Source organism: Trachurus japonicus, chromosome 23 (assembly GCF_045865225.1).
Source record: "Trachurus japonicus isolate A0001 chromosome 23, Traja_1.0".
In the NCBI taxonomy this organism is placed as follows: domain Eukaryota; kingdom Metazoa; phylum Chordata; class Actinopteri; order Carangiformes; family Carangidae; genus Trachurus; species Trachurus japonicus.
The window spans coordinates 18,306,677-18,329,197 of record NC_140929.1 but is presented as its reverse complement, the minus strand read 5'-3'; the positions used below and the strand labels follow the sequence as shown (position 1 = coordinate 18,329,197).

Below are 22,521 nucleotides of genomic sequence, written 5' to 3'. Positions count from 1 at the left end.
ACTGACCCAAACGGGACCAAATTTAGTGCGATCTAAATTTAGTGCGCACTAACACTGCAGGTGTGAAAACACCCTAAGAATCTGGATCATATCTGAAGGTGTGTGTTTATGTGTGTGTGTGGTCCATGATGTACCTATTAGCATAAAAGACTAATGCTCTATATTTTGTAGTACGACCTGTTCGGTGGTTTCGTGGTTGTTGGAATCAGCCTGAGGTTCTGTTCCGTCCGTGTTCTCCAGGATCCACCACAGACACAAAAACAAATAAGAAGAGGATCACAACATATTTAGTAACACAGACACACACAGAGACACAGACACACATGTGCCGCAGTTGTCAACAATGTTTCCCTCTGTTTCAAACACCAGTTGGCTGCTCTCCCGTGTGTGTGTTAGGTTTACATTCCTTGTGGTCGCTGCTCACACACACACACATAGACACGATGTGATATGTCAGTGTTTGAATGACTCGTGTGTCACTACACTGCTTAGCTGGATATTAAAAACAACACAAGGACACACACGTATAACACTTGAGGTTTAATTAAACGTGTGAATCTCTTTAACCACTTTTAGGAAGCGAGCTGTCATCTCATTCTCTTCTTGTTTTGATGTGAGGTTCACCACCTTGTTCATTCTTAAAGTCACACTGTTGATCTGACGACATAAATAATTGGACTATAACTGAGTGGAAAGATTCCATAAACTCTCTGAGCCATACATCAGCAATTACCTGCAACAGAGCAGGAAGAGCACACCTGTGGAAATTAGAGTGGTCCAACTCCAGAATGTATAATGTAATGTATAAAGTCAGATCTTCATTGTTGAGGCAGTAGAACAGTTTTTATTTTCTTCATTTATCAAACAAATTTTTCAAACTTAGTCACATTAAGATTTAGATTCAGACTGAGGTGCAGATTTTTTTTGTGTGTGCAGTGCTTTAACAGTGTTTCCTTGAAGGTCGATACAGTATAAAGGTGGATGTGCCATGTGCAGTTTGATCATCAAGCGGGTCTAGATTCTCTAAGAATACTGTGGAAGTATATAAAAAATATTACATGAAGTTGGGAAACAGTAGTCCATAATGCCAACTTTTAATCGTACACATCCCTCAACCTCTGTTTCCCATATTGCAACTCTTAAAGACCCCCTCCGATGAAAATCGTGTTTTTTGTGCTTGGCTGGGTGGGTCTCCGCCCACCACTCAGAGGTGCATTGCTAATGAGCTACTGGTGCTGTGCAGAAGGAGAGCCCTTGGAAATGGCACAGGTTTGTGATTTTGGCTAAAAATTTCATAATCACAATTTAAAGACCACAGGGAATGCTTTAAAATAACCAAAAATGATCATTGGAGGGGGACTATAAGTACTGTATGCTCTCTTCAAACCTGCCTGGTGAATACTGTACGTTCACAATCTGTTTGCTCTGTTTATGATGCAGTGTCTAAAAGTAGCCTCCAAGCCAACGTGATGGCACTTGTCATGATAACACAGAGAGAAGGAAGTTATACAACAGTTTAATAGTCTATATACCTAAAGGTCAGGTAGTTGTCCATGTGTAGTGTCATTATAGATCAACTATAGGTTCTATATTATAGTAATACTGTGAAAGTATCAAAGCTTCAGTCCACAGAGAAATGCACGCAGCCTGTATTCAGAAAGTGAGCCTTAAATGAGCTGTTAGGGCTTACTGTGACTTTGTGATGTCACAACAAAGCAGTCAGTGCTTCCAGCCCCTCAGAAAAGAGGCTCAGAGCTACTTTCATTGTGATTGGCTCACCAACTTGTTGTTACTCCAGAGAGAAGCCTGAAAGAGGAGATGGAAAACTACACTGAGATGGGTTTTGGCCCAAATATTTCCCCTTGTGGATCAACACAAGGATGGAGCTTTGAGTATCAGGCCAAGAATATGAGAAAGCCATTAAAACTTAAGTGTAACATTATGGAGTGGACTTTGAGTATTTTGTGTATCCATGTTTAAGGAAACCACACCTCAGACTTTAAGAGAAGGTTATCACAGTTTTGGGTGTTTTGTATGCCCTGGTTTGCACAATGTGTCATCTGACCATGTTGGAATGTCAACGTTTTAATCACTCACAGACATTTAGGTGAGGGGAAAATGGTTTAAATCTGAGGATCATGGTGGGGGGTAGTTAACCTTCACTCTGATGTGAGAGAGTGACAGGGGATAATATCTAGTAAAGGGCCATGGTTTATCTTCAAACATAGGTTGCAGCAATGAGCACTGAGACTATGCACACCAGGTGCGAGGACGTCCCAAAATGTGACATTTTCTCGTGAACACGAGGCTCTTGCACACTTCTAGTATGAAGATCCAGACTATGCGTGTTTGTGACTTCTGTTTTTGGCTGCAGTGCAACAGCAGGACCAGGCCTGTAATTGTGACTGTCACCGACTGACTGACTGATGATGATATTTCTCCCACTGGACAGCAGAGTTAAAGCTGCATGCGTGTCTACTGAGCCAATGGTTTCCTGGCCAGCAAACAAACAGCTTCAATTACGTGTACCATTATTACTAAAGAAGGCAGAGGAAAAACTTAACACGAGACACACTGAGCAGAGAGAAGGAGGGAGAGAGCCAGTCAATGAATCATTGTTTTTAATTGTGTTTTTGTCAGACAGTCAGTACTTTTACATGACAGTTGAAAAAAAACAAATTATTGCCTTAATCCGACTACAACTGGACATCCAAAGTGCATGTAAACGTGTTAGTCCGACTAATACCAGACTTCTCCAAATCCAACTAAAACACCCAGATAATGCGATTGGAAACTGGTTTACTTAAGCATGTATACGCCTTAATCTAACTGAAACTGGACAATGCATGTGTGCATGCTTACTGCACAAAGTGAAGCACAGAAGCCGGCTTCAACCCTGCCAAAAAATAATAATAAAAAAACATCTGGACTGATGCACCAGCGCCGATTCAGTGTATTTCACAGATTTGTGTTAAACTGTAAGCCTGATGTCCGACCAAACCTGAGTCATTTGTATATATTTTCAGCCGGAACCTTGCCCGGACTGGCGCGTCCAGTCGGGAACTGTAGTTAAGAACTTAAGTTATTTATATCCAGTTTTTTACTACTGTAGGTGGTTCTGTATTAACACACTGAAAAACACATATCGCCATCTATGTTGAGGAGGCAGATGGCACATTTTTCGATTTTCCCAGTTGCATGTAAACTGGGACAAGGACAATACTCCTACGAGACGCTCAAATCGAGCTATGAGCAGAGCTCGACTTAGCTGTTCATGTAAACGCACTGACTGCTGTAGCTATAAAATCAGGATTTGACTGTACTGTAGGTCACATATTAGGGCAGTGGCATGTTCAGGGAGTGGCCTTGGGTGGCACGGGCCACCCCGGGTGCCACCCCAAAATATGATGAGCTATATGCCCAGTCAGAGTCATTTTATACATTGTTTTATACTGCCTTTTGTCAAGTTTTTTTTTTAAACAATAAAATATTGAGGTTTTCTTTTCTTTTTTTAAAGTATATTTTGGGGCTTTTTATGCCTTTATTGGATAGTATAGTTGAGAGAGACAGGAAATGGGGACGCAGAGAGAGGGGGAATGACATGCAGGAATGATGCAGGATTCAAACCGGGGCCGACTGCAGCGCGGACTAGCCTCTACATATGGGGCGCCTGCTTAACCTACCTCACCACTCAATGCCCCAAATTGAGGTTTTCTATCACAATTATATGTTGCCACTCCTGTATTTTGACTAGTACATCTAGTTTTTCTTGCAGTGTTAAGTAATTGAAATAGATATGGGTTTTGCAGACAAAACTGGGCATGGCCAAAACCTGTGTGGTTGTGTGTTTGCATGTGTACATGCATACATAAGTACGTAATGTGTGCGTGCAGGCACTCGTGCTCACGCTTCATGCCACCCCACCATAAGTCAGTGCTCCACTTGGGCCACCCCTATCAAAAATGTCTGGACACGCCCCTGTATAAGCATCATAAACTTGTATTTTGATGGGGGAGTAGAATGATCTCCAACTGGTCCCTGATATCTTCCATCCCTTGCAGTGATCAGCATTCTGAACTCTGATGTCTCATTTCCATTCTGGAGCTTTGCAGCAACATAATATTTGATAATAATAATGATAATATGATGATGTACGAGCAGCCATCACTCTGTTGTGACACCGTTGGTACGTCACTGCAGCGGAAACCTGTCTGTGCTCCTGCTAAGACGCTGCCTCTCTCAGGCTGATTATCTCAATCAATCCCCTGGGTGTTAAAGGCTCAGAGGGCATGAGTCTGCAGTGCCAACCTGAGCCTCCCACAGACTGCAGGCAGGAGCCACATATCCGCAACTATCTCCTTTTACACATCTAATATTTCTGTCACTGCGCTCACACTGGCGCAGGGCTAACATATGCCTTCATGCTCTGAGCTACAGCACGGGCTTGTTGTAGCGGATTAACAGCTTCAGTGAGCATGGAGAGCAGGTGATACGAGGATCCTGGCAGTTTACCCAGGTGCTTTCTAAAGAATGATTAGCACAGCTCTGTCGGCCGCAAAGAAAGTGACGTGCATGCACACATACACCTTTACGTTCTGGAAAGGTGGAGATCATGCCTTCCGTGGACAACTCTACTGAGGAGATCTGAATGAAACACTTATTTAAAGGGATAGTTCACCCAAAATTCGAATTTCACTCATTATCTACTCACCCTCATGTCGAATTTTCAGAGTCCTCCGTGGCTTCTCTGAGTTACGGGGGGGGGGTCTGCGCAGCAGTATTTGTCCATATAATGATTGTGAATGGTGCTCACTTTTCTTCGTCCAAAAAGACACACCAAAAAACATCCAAATACCTCCATACTGCTCGTCTGTACTGTCCCTCTTGTATTGAAGCCCCGACATGAGAAATTGTTCCGCCGGTAGGAAGAGCAGTGAACTGAGACACTGGGAGCTTCCGCTACAAACAAGCTTAAAATATAGACTTATTTAAAGGGATAATTCACCCTAGAATGATATTTCGCTCATTATCTACTCACCCTCATGTTGACTAAGGGCTGGAAGAATTTTCAGAGTCCACCGTCCCTTCTCTGAGTTACAGGGGGTCTTGGCGTAGCAGTGCATTTCAATGCAACGGTTGCAAAGGGACACCAGAGCTCTTCGTAAAAAAACACACACAAAAAAACATCCAAATACCTCCATGATGCTCGTATGTAATGTCCGTCTTGTGCTGAAGCCCCAAATTGCGTAATTTTGGCCTCTGTTTGTAGCATTAGCTCCTAGTGTCTGTTGTCCGGCTCTTCCGCTGCCAGCGCGCATGCGCAAGGGTTAGGCTATTACGGACTGCTTCTAGTCCTTCGCCGGGGTAAACAAGGAAGCGAGTCGGTCTCAGTGCGAACCTTGCGCATGCGCGCTGGCAGCGGAAGAGCCGGACAACAGACACTAGGAGCTAATGCTACAAACATGCTTGGAATGTGGACTTATTTAATTTTTTTCGGGACAATTACGCAATTTGGGGCTTCAGCACAAGACGGACATTACATACGAGCATCATGGAGGTATTTGGATGTTTTTTTGTGTGTGTTTTTTTACGAAGAGCTCTGGTGTCCCTTTGCAACCGCTGCATTGAAATGCACTGCTACGCCAAGACCCCCTGTAACTCAGAGAAGGGACGGTGGACTCTGAAAATTCTTCCAGCCCTTAGTCAACATGAGGGTGAGTAGATAATGAGCGAAATATCATTCTAGGGTGAACTATCCCTTTAATTTTTTTCCGAACAATTTCTCATGTCTGGGCTTCAATACAAGTATGTATTCAGTATGGAGGTATTTGGATGTTTTTTGGTGTGTCTTTTTGGACGAAGGCAAGGCAAGGCAAGGCAAGGCAATTTTATTTGTATAGCCCGTTTTTACAAACAGTTTGTCTCAAAGGGCTTTACATGGCATCGTAACAACATCCTCTGTCCTTAGACCCTCACATCGACTGAGGAAAAACTCCATGGAAAACCCTTTTAACAGGGAAAAGTCGGAGAAACCTCAGGGTGAGCAACAGAGGAGGGATCCCTCACCCAGGACGGACAGACGTGCAATAGATGTTGTTACAGACAAGAAAACAGTTTACAGTTTGTCACAGAATGTGCGAAATATGGAAATGTTAGCAGGAGTTGATGAAGGCAGTCTCTGGTGAGGGGGGGGGGGGGGGGGGGCAGGGAGAGCTGGCCAGCTCGATGGGAGGGCTGGGTGGCAGACTGGTCCATGGGAAGGAAGGGGAGGCCGGTCTAACAGCAGGGGAAGGGGTGGGAGGGGGGGGCGATGCAGGCGGCGGCTGGTGCAGAGAGATGGAGCTCCGGTGGATCTGCGGAAACACAGAGAGAGTGCGAGACACCAAGGCCAAACTACAAAGTACAACAGAAAATGACAGTTCAAAAATATACTGAGGAGAAGAGAGGAGAGGAGAGGGGAGGGGAGGGGAGGAGAGAAGAGAAGAGAAGAGGAGGAGAGGGCTCTGTGTAACCAGATGTGTCCCCAGCAGTCTAAGCCTATAGCAGCGTAGCTATAAAATGGTTCAGAGCTACCTGAACCAGCCCTAACTAAAAGCCCTGTCATAAAGGAAGGTCTTAAGTCTACACTTAAATGTAGTTAGAGTGTCTGCCTCTTTGACCCATGGAGAGAGCTGGTTCCACAGTAAAGGAGCCCGGTAACTGAAGGCTCTACCTCCCAGTCTGTTTTTAGAGATACTGGGAGTCACTAACAGACCTGCATTCTGGGAGCGGAGTGCTCTGGTAGGACAGTAAGGAATGATTCAGAAAAGTGAGCCCCATTCACAATCATTATATGGACAAATACTGCTGCGCAGACCCCCCCGTAACTCCGAGAAGGCACGGAGGACTCTGAAAATTCTCCCAGCCTTAGTCGACATGAGGGTGAGTAGATAATGAGTGAAATTTGAATTTTGGGTGAACTATCCCTTTAAGTCTGCAGCTTTCTTCTTTTCTTTCATCATTCATCATTCTCCTCATAGATGTTGGGTATTATTTTTGGTTCCTATCACAGAGATGCAAAGGAAGATAAAACTCTGCCTGAGTTGCAGATAGTAGATCCTGCTGGCTGGGGTGGGGTTATGAATTACATAATACTTAGTCCTGTGTGAGAACTGGGCTTTGGAGAAGGATGAAAGCACAAGTGGAGGAAGGCCTGAAGTGAGGATGAATGTGAGCAGACAGGACTATGAGATGATGAGCGGATGAAGGAGGGATAATGTTAGAGGGAGGGGCCGGCTGGACACTGACCTAATGGCTCTTGAGCCTCCTGTCCTGCAGTTATGAAGTGGGCAGAGAGGGAGATTTCACTTCTCTTTCAGCAACAACAAGGCTCTTTTCATTTTGAGTCTCACGCTTCCTGTGACCATTCTGATTTGACCTGAAGCTCCTGATTGATCAGTTTTATGTAACGTAGGTCTTGTGACGGTGTGTTGGCAGCAGCTGTGGTTTATATTTGTGTTTTTCTAGAAGGATCATCACATTTCTCCCTGGCTGCTGAGATTACGTCACCGGATGACGGTCTAACAGGGAGATTTTAATAAATCTTTATAAAGAAATATTGACAGGAAAGAGGAGGCCTATGTGTAACTGCTGCCTCTATATTAGCTAAGTAGATAAGACAGTTTAATTCAATTTCATCATAAACCTTATGTCAACAGTGATAACTGGCGCAGGAGGGTTCAGCCTTTATCTAGATCTGTTTCTAGGAAGTTCTCATCCTAAAATTTTCATGAAATCAAATTTTGGTGAATGTTGTGGATGTTATGTCCCAATTGGCTAACTGACTGCTTATTATCTGCAGGGTCAGAGTTTAGGGTTGTATTGCATTGCATTTTTTATTGGCAATACCTCACTTGACATCACTGGTTGAGTCAAGTGAAGGTTGAACTAATGTCAGACGTAAGAAGTGTGGTGCTGGTGTCTGTAATTGAAGGTTGACTTTGTAGAACCTCCTCATCAAGCCCTGACCTGCACTCTCACTTTTTACCAGTGTGTCAGCGACAGTGAGTCAAGGGAGATAAAACACATCAGCTTTAGTCATGTAGTCCTTAACGTGCCACGAACCGATTAAAAGTAAAGACGGACGTTGCTTCTGTTTCATCACCCACAGGCTTTTGAGGAGCAGTTTTGATGTTCAAAGAGAGATGCTACACCGTCGCCATCTTGACAGTGTCTGACTCGAAGATGGGCGAAGGGCAAAGATGTGAGATCTATGTGGGCTCTACAGTATGTGAGCTGAGGCTGCATTGCACAATGGTCCATTGCAATTCACTCGACCTGGTGGAAACTTAAAAAAATGTAAAAAGATGATGTTAAATGTTTCCCGTACCAAGCTGTGAGCATGCTGTAAGTTGCATTTTATGATCCATGATCATTTGTGATCTGCACGTTTATTTTTTCTTCAAGGCGTTTTTCTGGCACAGAGCTACTGGTTTTATGGTTGTTTTTTATAATTATTATTATTTCAGGCCCACTTTTATTGAAAATCTGTCATCTTGAGTTGGGTTTGGTGGAATGTATTATTAGTATAATTAGACCTCATTATTAGCTGGGGAGTTGTGTGGGCTGCATGATAAATAATTATAGATGCAGGCAGGAAGGAATTACTCATATACTGTACAGTTCTTTACAGTTAGTTACAAATGCATCCTATCTCATCTTGTAAAATTAAAAGTATAATGCACTTCATCCAGCACAGGTTTATGGTTTGACACCTGACATCTAATAACCATAAGAAGGAACTAACATAAAGTTTACACTGTGAGCACTGCTAGGCACTTAACCCTAACCCTAACTTTGGACACTGCACTCATGAGTAAGATGTGATTTCCTGCAGTCTAGGATATTAAATGTTTTGTATTCCTACTTGTGTCCTCCATGTGGTGCACCAAAAATGCATCGTATATCCTGGAGTATGACCTCATTCAGATTCCGTTATAGTGTGAGACTGTCATCGAGGAAGGTTACAGGCTTTTGGTCAAACAAAGTATTTGGCGAATGCAAGACAACATCAATGTGATGTTACAAATCTGTCATTATGTGGGGTTTGGGGCGGGGCTGAATAGACCTAAAACATTTCCAGTGCGGACAGAGAGCGTTCTTATAAATGTGATAGTGTCTGGATCCGGTCTCCAACATGTGGCTGAGTCTCTGATCTCTCCTCTCCATACAGTACCATCACCTTTTACACCTGTCATCTAAAGGAGGCGGTGGCTTTGGGTCCTGGCTCTCCTGCAGTAGTTTTTTCCAGATATTTTCAATCCCGGACCCAAATGTCAGCACATAAGACTCAGACAGGTGCAATGGTGCATGATATAATTACAGGAACAAATTTTGTTATTAATTGTTTTGCCTGGAGGTGATTTATTAGACAATAACCTCAGTGTCCAGCACGTTGAATGAATCTAGCATAAGGAACTCTATTAAAATCATTCCAGTAATTAAAGGAAACAAGGACCTGTTTGTTGTGAGCGTCTGGGGCAAAATGTATGATTTTAACGGAACAATGCATTGCTCCATTCAACATGTAACATATTAATTTAGGCAATATGTATATCAAATTAATGGGAGTCACATGGAGTGTCGCGGTGGTTGGGGCACAACAAAGCCCCAAAAACATGCAGTCTGGCTTCACCCAGTTCTGTGACTATTTATAGGCCACAGTGCCATCTGAATGTCACATGAAAAATATATTTTCCTTGAGCAATTATCCATTTAAGTATGAAGCCCAGCACTCTGTGAATTTCTTGTAAACACGCCTTCTGCTGTGAGGAATCTCTCCTCGTTTGAGGGGGGGTGAGCAGTTAAAAGTAAAGTTGCGAGTTTGCAAAAGAGATGCTGATAGTAATCTTGCCCTAAAAGCAACAGTGAGCAAAGAGGACGTATTTCATGTCCATGTGAGGGATCCCCTGCCTGCTGTTTGCTGAGGTGTCACGTGTTTTCATTTTCCACGTTAAAGGGCCATCCTTACCAAGAACTATAACTATAACAAGAACAATGTGAGCATCCGCACTGTTTGGTAAACATACACTGCACGCCTGCCATCTGCATCCCACATGTTCTTAGCATCTTTATAAATATTTGATTTATCACACTGGGAGTAGATCAAGCTGACATTGAAAAACCACAAAGAACAGTTCCTCTCTTGACCACTTGGGTGAGTCTCCAACAGTGAGTCAAGTCCCATGTTAAAATGTCCAACTTAACAGCAGAAATAAGCATGTTTTCAGTTTACTATAGGCTTAAACTTCTGAACATTTGAGAACATGGTCTCTCTTAATGACAGGTGGTTGAGAATATGCTAATATGCACCAAAGTCTTGGTTCCACACACACACCACTGTGATATTTGCTTGCTCTTGGTGGGATCTGCTGGGTCTGTAAATGTTATTCTGAGGAGAAGGCCTAGACCTTGTCCATTTGTGAAATGCCTTGAGATAACTTATGTTGTGATCGGTGCTATGTAAATAAAATTGACTTGACAACAAAACCGCTCCTCTAACATCTGTGGGTGAAGCCACAGAGGCCATGTCCAACTTTATCTATAGTCTGATGTTCCACACATTATAGATTTATACATCATTTGACTAGCATGAAATCATCCTGAATGTGATCCCAAGAATGTTGTCACCGCTGTCATCCTCACTGGATTTGTCATCAATTTAAGCCAGAACAGTTTTTATAGATGCTGATATTGGTTTGGACAACTCTGTAGAAGGCTATGGAATTATCTGTGTTTTATGTCCATCATACATTTTGGAATTTGAACATTTTCATTAGGGCTGTCAGAGTTAACGCGTTAATCGCGATGAGATTAATTAAAAAATTAACGCGATTAAATTTTTTAATCGCGGTTAATCGCGGCCCATTTTGTCCTCTGTCTGCTGGACTGGAGGACTGGAGTGTGGGACCTCCAGTCCAGTAGGTGGCGGTAAGCCACCTTCAAGTTGGTTGCTACACAAATATACACAGTCTAACATATATCCACAGCTCCATCCATTGATTTTTTGATGGCTTTGTTGTAAACAAATGCACGTGGCCAGGCAGAGACGTAGCAAAGTAAAGGGCAATTTCCACTGGATGCAATTCGTTTCAATTCTGTGTGAGTTTCATGCATCATGTGTTATGATTAGGTAGGCCTACTAGGTCTGGTCTAAAAGTTGTTTGTCTAGAGATTATAACACTTTGGAGTGTTGAAAGTCCAAAGCGCCATATATAATATTTTTAATAGAGATTAATCGCGAGTTAACTATGGAAAAAATGCGATTAATCGCGATTAAAAAAATTAATCGTTTGACAGCCCTAATTTTCATACTTCCAGTAAACATTTTGGAGCTGGTTAGTGACTTAAGGGATAATGCCAGACAAGGTGTCCATGAATGGACGATGTGGATGCGTGCTTCCGCAAAGTCCATGGCCCCTAAGAAATAAATAATTATTAAATCAATTATTAATACTTTAATGTTGTTTTTACCATTAAAATCATACGTTTTTCACTTCTAACCGCTTGTGTGTTTACAGACTCTAGTGTCATGATGCGCAACCGTTTGAGCCATCAGGAAATTTGATGGGAATGTCTTTATGGGTGTCCATTATGTAAGGGATAATGTATAGTTCGGAGGTTGTTATGGAGAAATAAACCCCGACAGGAATTATGGAAGTATGAGTGTGGTTTCAAACTTCATGAAGGGGTTTATCTCTCCATAACAACCGACCAACTATACATTATCCCGCTTATTACATGGTTTACGAGTAAAATAATTAATTTGAAACATAATGTTGATCAAAATACGTCGTTCATCGATTTTTAATTGCATCATTTCTGCATGCCCGGTCACGGCCGCTGTTTCACTGAGCCTCCTCCCGTTCGTGCATTTGAAGCCTTTGATAATCAATCAATGGATCGATGGATTACCATAACGTTACACGTGTTACGGTGTGTGTATTGTGTGTAGTTTTTTCTGTCATAAACAAGAGATTAACTTTACTGTTTATGGGGTGCGTTTGTGTCGCGGAGTCGCGGTGCCACCAAGACGAGAGGAGAGCTGTGACACCGGGTCAGAGGCTCTGATCAGCAGGTTTGGTTTCCAGCCACGATGTGGAAATAAGGAGCCTCCAGTCTCTCTGTAACAAGTTACAAGTCATTTATCTAACATCACTGTTAGTCCGAAGCTGTTTAAAGCAGAAGTAAGTGATAATTTTGTGTTAATATAAGTCTTAAATAGTTATATCTTCCAACAGCAATCACTTACATAGAGTGTTTTGACCGAAACACGGGTCTCTCAGTCACTCTGCTCTGCTCTGAGCCGAGGAGAAAACTATTTTTTGTATCCTACAATTTTTATCCAATGAGGAGAGAGAACGGCATGAATGGCTGTGTGTGCAGCCAAGGGATGCGCGTGAATGTGGCGACGTAGGGACGAGGACCAATAGATCCATGACGAGGGCGGGGGCTGCTAACTCCATAAGCTGACAAGAAGTTATGGTGCGTTCAGGGCAGCCCGTAATTCGTGACCTATGAAGTCGTACCAGTTCAATCTGGTACGAGTTCACGGGTCGGAAGTTACGAGTGGCCGTTATAATGACTTTCACAGGCAACAGGTCGGAGAAACGCGAGTTGCGGGTTGCCTTGAACGCTACAAAGTCGTAAGTTGTGACTTGAAGCTGTAACTTACGGTCTCAAAAGCCTGCCTGGAACGCAGCATTAGCCAAAACGACCGGATCGCTTACTTCTGCTTTAATGACGGTAAAAATGAAACATAAGATAAATATCCTGCATAGTTTCTCTTTTCTGTACTGCGCTAATCAGAGTGGCGTCCCTAGCAACGGTCTGTTATACTTGACGACTGTCTGTTATACAGAAATAACAGACCGCAGAACGCAGCGCTGGACCAATCAGAGAGCAGCATTCAATAGAGCCGTGTAATAACACTTTTTAACCTACACGAGTACTCACCAAGACCATGGTATAATGAATTGTAACCTAAGCATTTAGCATTTAGCATTTATTTTGGTGTTTATTTTGACGTAATGCACGGGGGCACGGGGGTTATTTGAACAAGGGGCAATCAGTGCCAGGTGTTGCTGATCGAAGCACACAATTCTTTGACCGTGCCGTGTTGTGTCGTGCCTTGAAAGTAGACGTTAGTTTGGTTGTTTTTTATATATATCAGTGGAACCTTGTTTGGACACTAATTTCATTGCACCCATGCACTTGTTACTGTGACTTTCGTTTTATTTGGGTTTGGGAAGTGGAAGGTCACTGCACAATGCATATACAAAGAGTAAAAGTTGGGGTACTTTCAAACTAGTTTGTATGAAACCTGACATTCTGATCATAGAGTATAGTATATAAGTGCAGACTATTGAGCATCCACACACATACAGTATAATATCTGCCTTGGTTTTCCAGGCATCATTCAAACCTGGTACAAGGATTAACAGTTCTTAGCTGGCCTGTAAACAAGAAATACAAGCAAACACATGAGTCACATTGATATTTAGTCTATTTATTAGCCTTGAGCTCTCAGTCACGTTGCTTCCTCACCCAAACATCAGACAATTGCAGTCATTAGTATGATTTGATGAGTTTAGATCACTGGAGCCACCTCACTTCCTGTCTCCCCCAACAGTGGTAAACTGGCTAATTTCAGAGAATTTAGACACAGAGGCTACAGAGGATAAAGACTCAACATCTGCTGAGAAATGGCGTGTGCATTTAAGCAGAGATATGATGGGAGTCTAAAGTCAGGGAAACACACTTTTTTGTTCAATAACACTTTTGTTGATGCACAAATTGAGTTTGAGAATAAATTCACCTTGATGCCTCTGAAACAGATGGACTATTTTATTGTATTTTGTCTTTCAGGAGTTGTCTTTCACCTTGTTCTCTTTTCCCTCATATTTCTGTCATCACACACACACACACACTATTAATTTCCAAACATGAGTTTTAACAACACCTACAGTAGGCCCTAATTAGGCCTCACCCCAAACTCTGTCCTTGTCCCGAAATGACTTGTAGTGGAGGTGAGAAGAGAGTGTGTTCTCACTTTGAGGTGTTTCCTCATCCTTTTATCCTTGTGAATGTGTTTTGACAATAAACATAGTAACACACACACATGGTCTCATTATCACCCTGCTCACTGAGCAAATTATCAGTCACCCACTGAGCATCGTTAGCCTCTGCCAGCCTGAATGTCAACGCCATAAACTACAGTCAGGGGTTTTATGGCTGTAATTATGGCAGCAGGGGGAGAAATTAATTTGTCTGACTACGGGCACTTTCACAGGCCAGACGCCTGATTTACAAATAGATCCTTCTTCATACACATTTAATAACTGCAGCAGATGGAGACTTTTATTTGATATTGTGGTGACCAGAGGGTCTGTTTACCAACCAGGACATTTATAGCCAATCACATGAGCTCCTTTCATTCCTATTAGAAGGGTGGCATATTATATATAATATAAATACTCTATACTGTATGATGTCCAGGTATGCTTCAAATCGGAGATGTAGTAGTTTTTATTGTTTGAGCTGCACTTATGTGCAAATTCAATCGGATTAGAGAATAAATCATAAATCACCTTGAGCCATAGTGGCTCTCATGGCAATATCTTATAGATTTAAACCTCCATTCAGTCACTAACATTGAATCTGAAATGTTATATGTATTTTAAACTCAGCAAAATCATCTGATATGATTCATATTCACAAAGAAGAATGGCGTTTGAAGCTCACCCTGTCTAACTTCTGAATGACAAAACTGGATCAGGCCTTTTGGCCCACCCACTTCCTGCTTATGCTGCAGTCCAGACAACTCAGGGTTTTCCGACCTTCTATGGAACTCACCTAATTTTGGAGCTCCAACTTGGACTGACTTCTTCACAAATCAGTCCGTCATCCAATGTGTCCGTCACCCAATGTGCAGGAAAAAATGCATTTTTAATGCCAAAATACGTTAGAACATTATGAAATATACAATACTCTCTTACATTTAGAGAGTATTGTATATACACAGAGTACCCAACAATGTTGTGGAAGATGGTAAATTTAAGTTGTTTTTCTCTTCAATTTTAAATAGGCTGTTTTCCCAAAAATGCTTCTTTTTTATTGTTTTTGTGCCCTTTATTATGTTTCAATGCCTACGTGTAGGCTACATGAAGAACTTTGAATGCAAAGTTTGTCCTGCTCTGCCATGCTTTTTTTGATGAAAATCAGAGTTTTTAACTGGGAAATCCTGAATTCAAAGTTGTCTGGAATGCAGCATTACTCCAGGTAAAAGAGCAGAGAGCATTAAGATGGTCAGAGGAGGAAACATCAGAGACTCAGGTTGTATCTGAAATCTGTAAAATGAAATAAGACACAATTCAGAACATTTTCTCTGCATTATAAATATGGCTTTCAGTGTGAGCACAATGCATGATGGTTTGAATTGCTTGTATAGTTAGGTACTTTTACACAATGCATTGTGAGATATGAGCCCTTATACAAGGTATAATAATCAAACATCCCTATACAGGGAGTAATTTTGGATCCAGACTCAGCACTGTGGGAGCAGCACTATAACTGTCCAAGTGTAAGAGACTCTGTCATGTTTCTGTATATTTATAATATTACATTTTCTTATTACATCCTATTATTTGAATCCTAGTTTATTTTTCTCTAGCACTGAATCACTGAGTGGTGTGAAACTCTATAGTTTTTAAGTGACACAAAAATGAAGTTAAAGGAATCAATCTATATGAATAAACTTTACCTGTCCCTTCAAATTAAAAGCCCTCTGCAGAGCTGTGCAATTGTGACTGGTCTGGGCTGACAAAATATCATCAGGAGAGAGAGATTTAAATAAGAGAAAGTACATTTTTGTCTCCTACACATGATGCAGAGAGAAAATACTCCTCTGTGTGTCTGGGTGCATGTGTGTGCATGTCGGATGGTTGTAAGGTGACATTGCTGCTGAACACATGCCCCTCCCTTCATCATCAGCTGGATCATTCAGTCATAACAGCACTGATGGGAACTGATCACATGGTCTTCCTCCTTTTTCTGAAAGTCGTCTGAACTTTTAGTTTTCCACGGGATGTGTTTAGGTGTTGCACACTGGGTGTGTATGGTGTGATTGCAACATGAACAGCAACTTCTCGTAAGATGCACTTCACCACCTGCTCATTATGACTGTGAATGACACATGAGAGAAGCGTGATGTTTTCATTTGAAGGTTAATTTGTTTAAGTCTAATCATTTAATTGGGTAATTTATGTGGGGGAGGAAACACACACACACACGTCTGTAGGAAACTCCTGTGATGACATAACGTGTTCAGCTCGTTCAGTGTTCAGGTGTCTTTATTTCTCCTATGTTTCTTTTTAATTCCTCTTTAGTCTGACCTTCTCCTAGTCACCTTTTATGTGTATGCCGAGTTTGACTCAGGTGGTGAAACGCTGCAGTGGCTGTGCTGTTTGTTTAATGTTTAATGTATTTAAGGGAAGGAAGGACCATGCATATTCATGAACATTAAGGTGCAAATACACCAAATTATATCCCCAGGCTAATTTCCAACTGCTGTCTTGAGGTGTCACGAAGAAAAGATAGCAATCACAAAATAAAAACAGTAATAACAAGGCAGCAGATATTTTTATTTATTTATTTTACAACCTAGAATACAGAGTTTTAAAAAATGCTCCAGTAGTAAAGTGCCAGTGCAATATTTGGGAAAATCAGCAGCAGAAGTTATTGCACAATTTTACACATATGATCACAGGTTTGATTTTCTTTTAACCACAGCTTCCATTGTTTCTTGAAAGTTAGCCGACTATAACACTCCCTCACTGGGGATGTGGTACTGTTCCAGATGGCACAGCCTTTAACTGACAGGACATTTATGGAAAAGGATGTGTGTCTAAAAGAAAACTCACAGTCACCTCCACAGTATTAGTGGCTCTAGTCATGCGGCAGCCGGCAGGCAGAGTCACTGACATTTTGTTGTTTGATGAAGTCATTCAGTGGCCGAGGTGCCAGGCCGTGCAGAACTTTGTAGAAGAGACAAGCAGACTTAAAGTTTCTGTAACATTTAGGAGACTTTACTTATCTAAGACATTTACAGTGATGGAAAGAAAAAGGTTTCTTGTCAAAGACTTTCAGCAACTCAACACTCAACAACTTAAGGGTGGAGGAACAGGAAAAGACCAGTGGATACCATAATCTTTATGAAAGATTGGAAAAATGTCAGAGCTGCTATGATATGATCTGATCTGTTTAAAGTTGAAATGAATAGTTCTCACACAATACTTTTAGCATGGCTCTTGAAGGATAGTGTAGGATCCAGGTTGATGTTGTGGTTTGATGGGAAGGTAAACCAACCACTGAAGATCTTCTGCATGAAGCACACATTTCGTCAAATCATCAAACCACAACTCTCCCATTGTCTCTCACTAGAATGTTCACATGCGTTAGTCACAAATTAATATTCTCACGTCATCATTCATTTGATGCAAGACATTGTTTTTTAGTCACGCAAGTCAGGGGGGGAATGCTCTCCTGGCAGCTGAGGAGAGTTTCATACATGTGTCACACTGGGATGGATTTGCATAATGTTTCAGGTGACTCAGCTACATATGAACATGCTTTAGCTCCTTTCAGTTTGACAGAAGAAAAACTGGCTCAAACACTGAGGTAATGTTTTCTTTCAGAAGCTTCATGGGGAACATAGGTGAGAATGATATCAGTCTTTATCTAACTCTCATCAAGAATGCAATTAAAAAACCCCAAACCTAAACACTGAGATGTAAGAAATCAGTGAAAACCATCACATTAGCTACCGGCTAACAGTGACAGTGGAAGACTGGCTGCAGTTGGAGCTGTTCATACTGTATGGGAAACTTTTTAACTTTATGAATGAGGGTTAGTCAGTCCACTTACCTTAAGGGGATCAAGTGTATGAAAAAGACCAAAACAGTTTTTCTGAGAACTCGCTAAATGCCAATAACACTGAGTCCCTGAGGCTGACAGCGCCAGCACTTCCTGACCCACTCACACACACACACCCCTCATACACAAACATTCAACAGAATTTCTCTGGTATTATCTTCTGTGTGATTTGCACATCTCCAGCTGAGAACCACTGCTTCTAATGAACAAATAAGCACCATGAATTAATGATAGGTGAGAAATAAAAGGCTGTTAAAAATTATTGTTATATATTATATGTTATAAATAGATAAATGCAAAGTAAAAACTGTTTTTGTAATGAAAGCATGTTTTTTCTGTATTTCTATTTTCAATTCATGTGTAGGCTACTGTATATTTTAAAATCTACAGTATTTTATTCATTCATTAATTTATTAGTGACACAAGGCTAACACTCTGAGGGACTGACCTTTACAGCTGTGAAGTAGCTGCATGTATATTATGTTTTTCTATATTATATTATATGCCAAAACAGCTTCATTAGGATGGGTGTGCTATTACTGTACGTTTCTCAACGTAAAAAGAAAAACTGCGATAGCGAATGAACAGGAGGAGGTGAAAAAATGAACAACCTATTGGACATTTTCAAATGTCCTCTACTCCAGCATACTTTCACCTGGAGACTTCATTTAAACTTTAAAATGTAGACACAAGTCTTGTCTATTGGTGTAGTATATTTCAGTATCATTTCTGGAGAAATGTTGAGATTATAATGAGTGTGTATTGTGTGGAAAGTTCAGGCTGGAGTCGAAGGAGTTGTCTCTTTCCTCACTCCTCCTGGCCACAAATTGCACTCTACTGTACACACATGATTTTTTTCCATAGTTGTAGACAAACCTGTCCTCTCTGTCACAATGTGTTCAAGAAAACAGATAGACTTACAGAATTGAAACCAGATCCCTTCCTGCTGCCCAATGACTCCAATACAAAGACAAGCAGAAGGAATTCCTGTCTTTAACTCACAAAGATTTCCACAATAGGCTATTTACTGTAGAAACACCAAAAACATGTCACAGGGTCTGAAAGTCCTTTGGACACTCAGGGTCTGCTTTTTTTTCTGAGAGACGCTACCATTTTCTCACAATAAGCCCAAATTGAGACTAGCGCCAACCAGAAAACCACCGTCTTTCTCGACGTTTCTGTCTGCCTCAGCCTGGGGTCTATCATCACGGCAACCCCCCTCAAATTGCCGTGGCAACCTCCAAGCCTCCGGCCAGAGACAGCTGAGACAAATTCATTAATAAGCACTCCTCTGATATCTCTGCACTTAATCTACTTCTGACCCCTATCTCCCATACATTTACTGTATATAAAGTCTCTGTGAAACACAACCACACACAGGTTGACGGCTCCTCAATGTCATTGCACAGAGAAAGATGATCATGTGTCTGTCTGATTAGCTCTGTCTTGACCTTAAAGTTACAATCCCAGGCGGCTGGACTTCCAATTTCTTTTTATTTCACAGCCGATAAGCACCCACCCCCTCAGTTCATTCAGGAATTACAAAAACCACGCCCCCACCACTCTGCCCATGCGTGTGCTTCATTCCACTACAAGCACAACACAACACAACTTAGCATTGGAGCGCATGCGCAGAATAGAATGCACATTGATTTGGCAGTTTGATTGACAGGCGGGCCATCCAACCAAAGTTGTCTGAGGGTGCACTCACACTAGGGCTAGTTGTTCTGTACCGTGCTGAAGCACGAATGCTACAAATGTGTAATACTTACCAGATATACTAAGATTCTTATAATTTTGCCAAAAAATTAGCCGCTAGGGATGGTAGTTTTAAGGGTCGTGGGTTTGATTCCCTTGTTGACAGAACTCACAACCCCGGCAGCGCCCACACATGGACTCATAAAATAAAAAATTACATTAGATAAATGTAGAAATACAGAAAAAGCATTTTTCATTGTCATATGTCATTTTATGTCCCATAAATCACAGGTTTGCGTTTGCATATGTGGTGCAAACTTTGATTAATTTATCAAACAGATGTGTTTTTGATTGACATATTGAGGAACTTTGGCTTGCAGCAAGCTTGGCTGCAGGAGCCAAGTGAAACTAACGGTTGATATCTTAACAAAATGCCTACTTACTGTAATGGTCCTGACCCCTTATTAAATATCGAGAACAATTTTAACCTTTAGCGTCTGTAATTAAAAAACAATACAGGGACAGAGACACAACACAGAGCAGAGACTGTCTGTCTGTCTTTGTTTGTGATATGTTACGTATGTGGTATGTTGTACATGCAGCAGCATGTTTGCTTTCATCGTGAGGCATGCACACACACAACTGCTGTTATTTACATCCTGCTAACAGCTGTTCATCACTGAATGTTTTTTTCTTACATAAGAGGAAAATGAGTTCAACAGTTTGTCTGTTTGTCTTCACAGATCTTACAGGTGAATCTAGTGATGTCCATCCTGCTGTATGTGATGGTCCTCGTGTACCTCTATGGTATCCAGGCAACCAATATGGACAGCGGTCGCCAGGGGCAACAGCAGCAGCAGCAGCCAAGTCCCGACCCTTTGAATTCTCTCATCATCCAGCTGCTTCAGGCTGACCTGACCAGGGCGAAGACCAGGGGGAACCAGAGCCAACAGAGCAAAAGCAGAGACCTGGAGCTCCAGGACACGCTGCCTCCTCTCCTCAGCGCCAACTTCCCTCTGGAGGAGCAGGGCGATGCGGAGCAGTGGGGGGCGGGGGGCCGCAGCGGCGGGAGCAGCGAAGGTGTCATGGACCAGCAGGTGATGCTGTTGAACTCGGACCTGCTCAGGCAGCACAAGCGGTACAATTCGCCTCGGGTGCTGCTGAGCGACCGGCCACCGCTGCAGCCGCCACCGCTGTACCTCGCCGACGACTTTGTGAGCGGCGGCTCTGAGGGCGGAGCGGCGGGAAACAAGACTCGAAAGAAGCGCTATGCCGAACACAGAAGCTACCGCGGGGAATATTCTGTGTGCGACAGCGAGAGCACGTGGGTGACGGATAAAACCCAAGCGGTGGATACCAGGGGGAACCACGTGACTGTTCTGGCCAATATCAAAACCAGTGCCACGCAGGACATCAAACAGTACTTTTACGAGACGCGCTGTCGGACGCCGCGGCCCTTTAAGGGAGGCTGCAGGGGCATCGACGACAAGAACTGGAACTCGCAGTGCAAGACGACACAGACTTACGTCCGGGCACTGACACAGATCCGCAACACAGTCGGCTGGAGGTGGATACGCATAGACACGTCGTGCGTGTGCGCGTTGTCAAGGAAACGTCACAGGACGTAAACTAAAACAGCCCGAGCTCTGCTGGGGACTGCCTGTTTGGAATTCTACTTCCTCTAAAGGATTTTACTTCCTGTTCTCGACGCTCCCCACCACAGGATTACGTGTCACGGTGGTGACGAGCAAACACCTGCTCTAACATGACACTTCTACTGAAGAAACCTTGGGTCCTTTAAAACAATATTTCACATTAACGTGCTGAAAATCCAAAAAAAAAAAAAACAGTGCAGCACTGCTGTTATGGAAGAACTCGCTCCTGAGGGGCAGGGAGGGAGGGTGTGAGTGTGTGAGGGAGAACTGTACATATAAATTATTTAAATTATATGAAATGCATGTAGTTCTACATGTTATATTATCATCATATATATATACGTATATATATATGACAAATGAATATATTTGTGTTATTTATTGAAAGAAGTTTTCAAAAGGAAAAAAATAACTATATAAAGGAATGAAACAAGCTATGAACTCATTTCTGAGACTATGAAACAGAGCTGGGCTGCAAAGGTGCTTCACAGTGAGACATTACATGTGCCTTGACAAATGTGGCAGTGACAGGTAGGACACGGGAGCTCACACACACAGCAGCTGCCGCAAAGGTGAAGCTGAATGATAGAGGGGCAAGGGGCCCGTTTCTGTCCTGCAATCCAATGTGGGGAGGGGGAGGGGGGGGGCAAAGTCTTAGCGTAATGACACAGATAACTACAGTATATCAAAAAGGTACAAGGAGTTCTGTAACTGTACTGTTGTGTTGTAACACACCTCACGTTCATTCATTCCACTCGGGGACAGTTTGACTCAGGCCATGTTGATGCTGTTCACCACGTTTTAATCTCAACTGGTATCATGAGCTGTTTTTATTTCTTCCTATTAATAAAATCATATATTTCTTAAAGTTGGAAACATTTCATTAACAAAGACCCATTTCATCCTGTGAAAGAAAGAAATACATAATAATAATATGGTGACGAAGATTATGTAGAGCAGTGGTTCTCAAATTATTAAACTGACACAAATTAGACCACAGACCCCCATTGGACAAAAGTTTGAAACAAACACCAGAAATACACAAATATTTTTTTCTGAGACTGAATAACGTTACTTTTTTAGTCAATGTATATTCAAATTAGGGCAATGGTGTGAATTTTTGGAAACATGTTGAGAAATTTCTGAAAGAAAAATGTAATATTTCTGAAAAAATGTTGTAACATTTCAAGAAAAAATT

The 22,521-nt window shown here is 42.1% G+C and overlaps 1 protein-coding gene across 1 annotated transcript in view; it reads left to right on the top strand.

Moving 5' to 3' along the window:
- The window catches only part of ntf3 (neurotrophin 3), a 48,349-nt gene extending 26,053 nt beyond the window's left edge, over positions 1-22,296 (top strand). Inside the window, exon 2 of the mRNA XM_085769863.1 lies at positions 20,412-22,296. Coding sequence (XP_085625989.1) covers positions 20,412-21,296 — 885 coding nt within the window. The 3' untranslated portion in view covers positions 21,297-22,296. The remainder of the gene's footprint in view (positions 1-20,411) is intronic.
- The last annotated feature ends 225 nt before the right edge of the window (positions 22,297-22,521 follow it).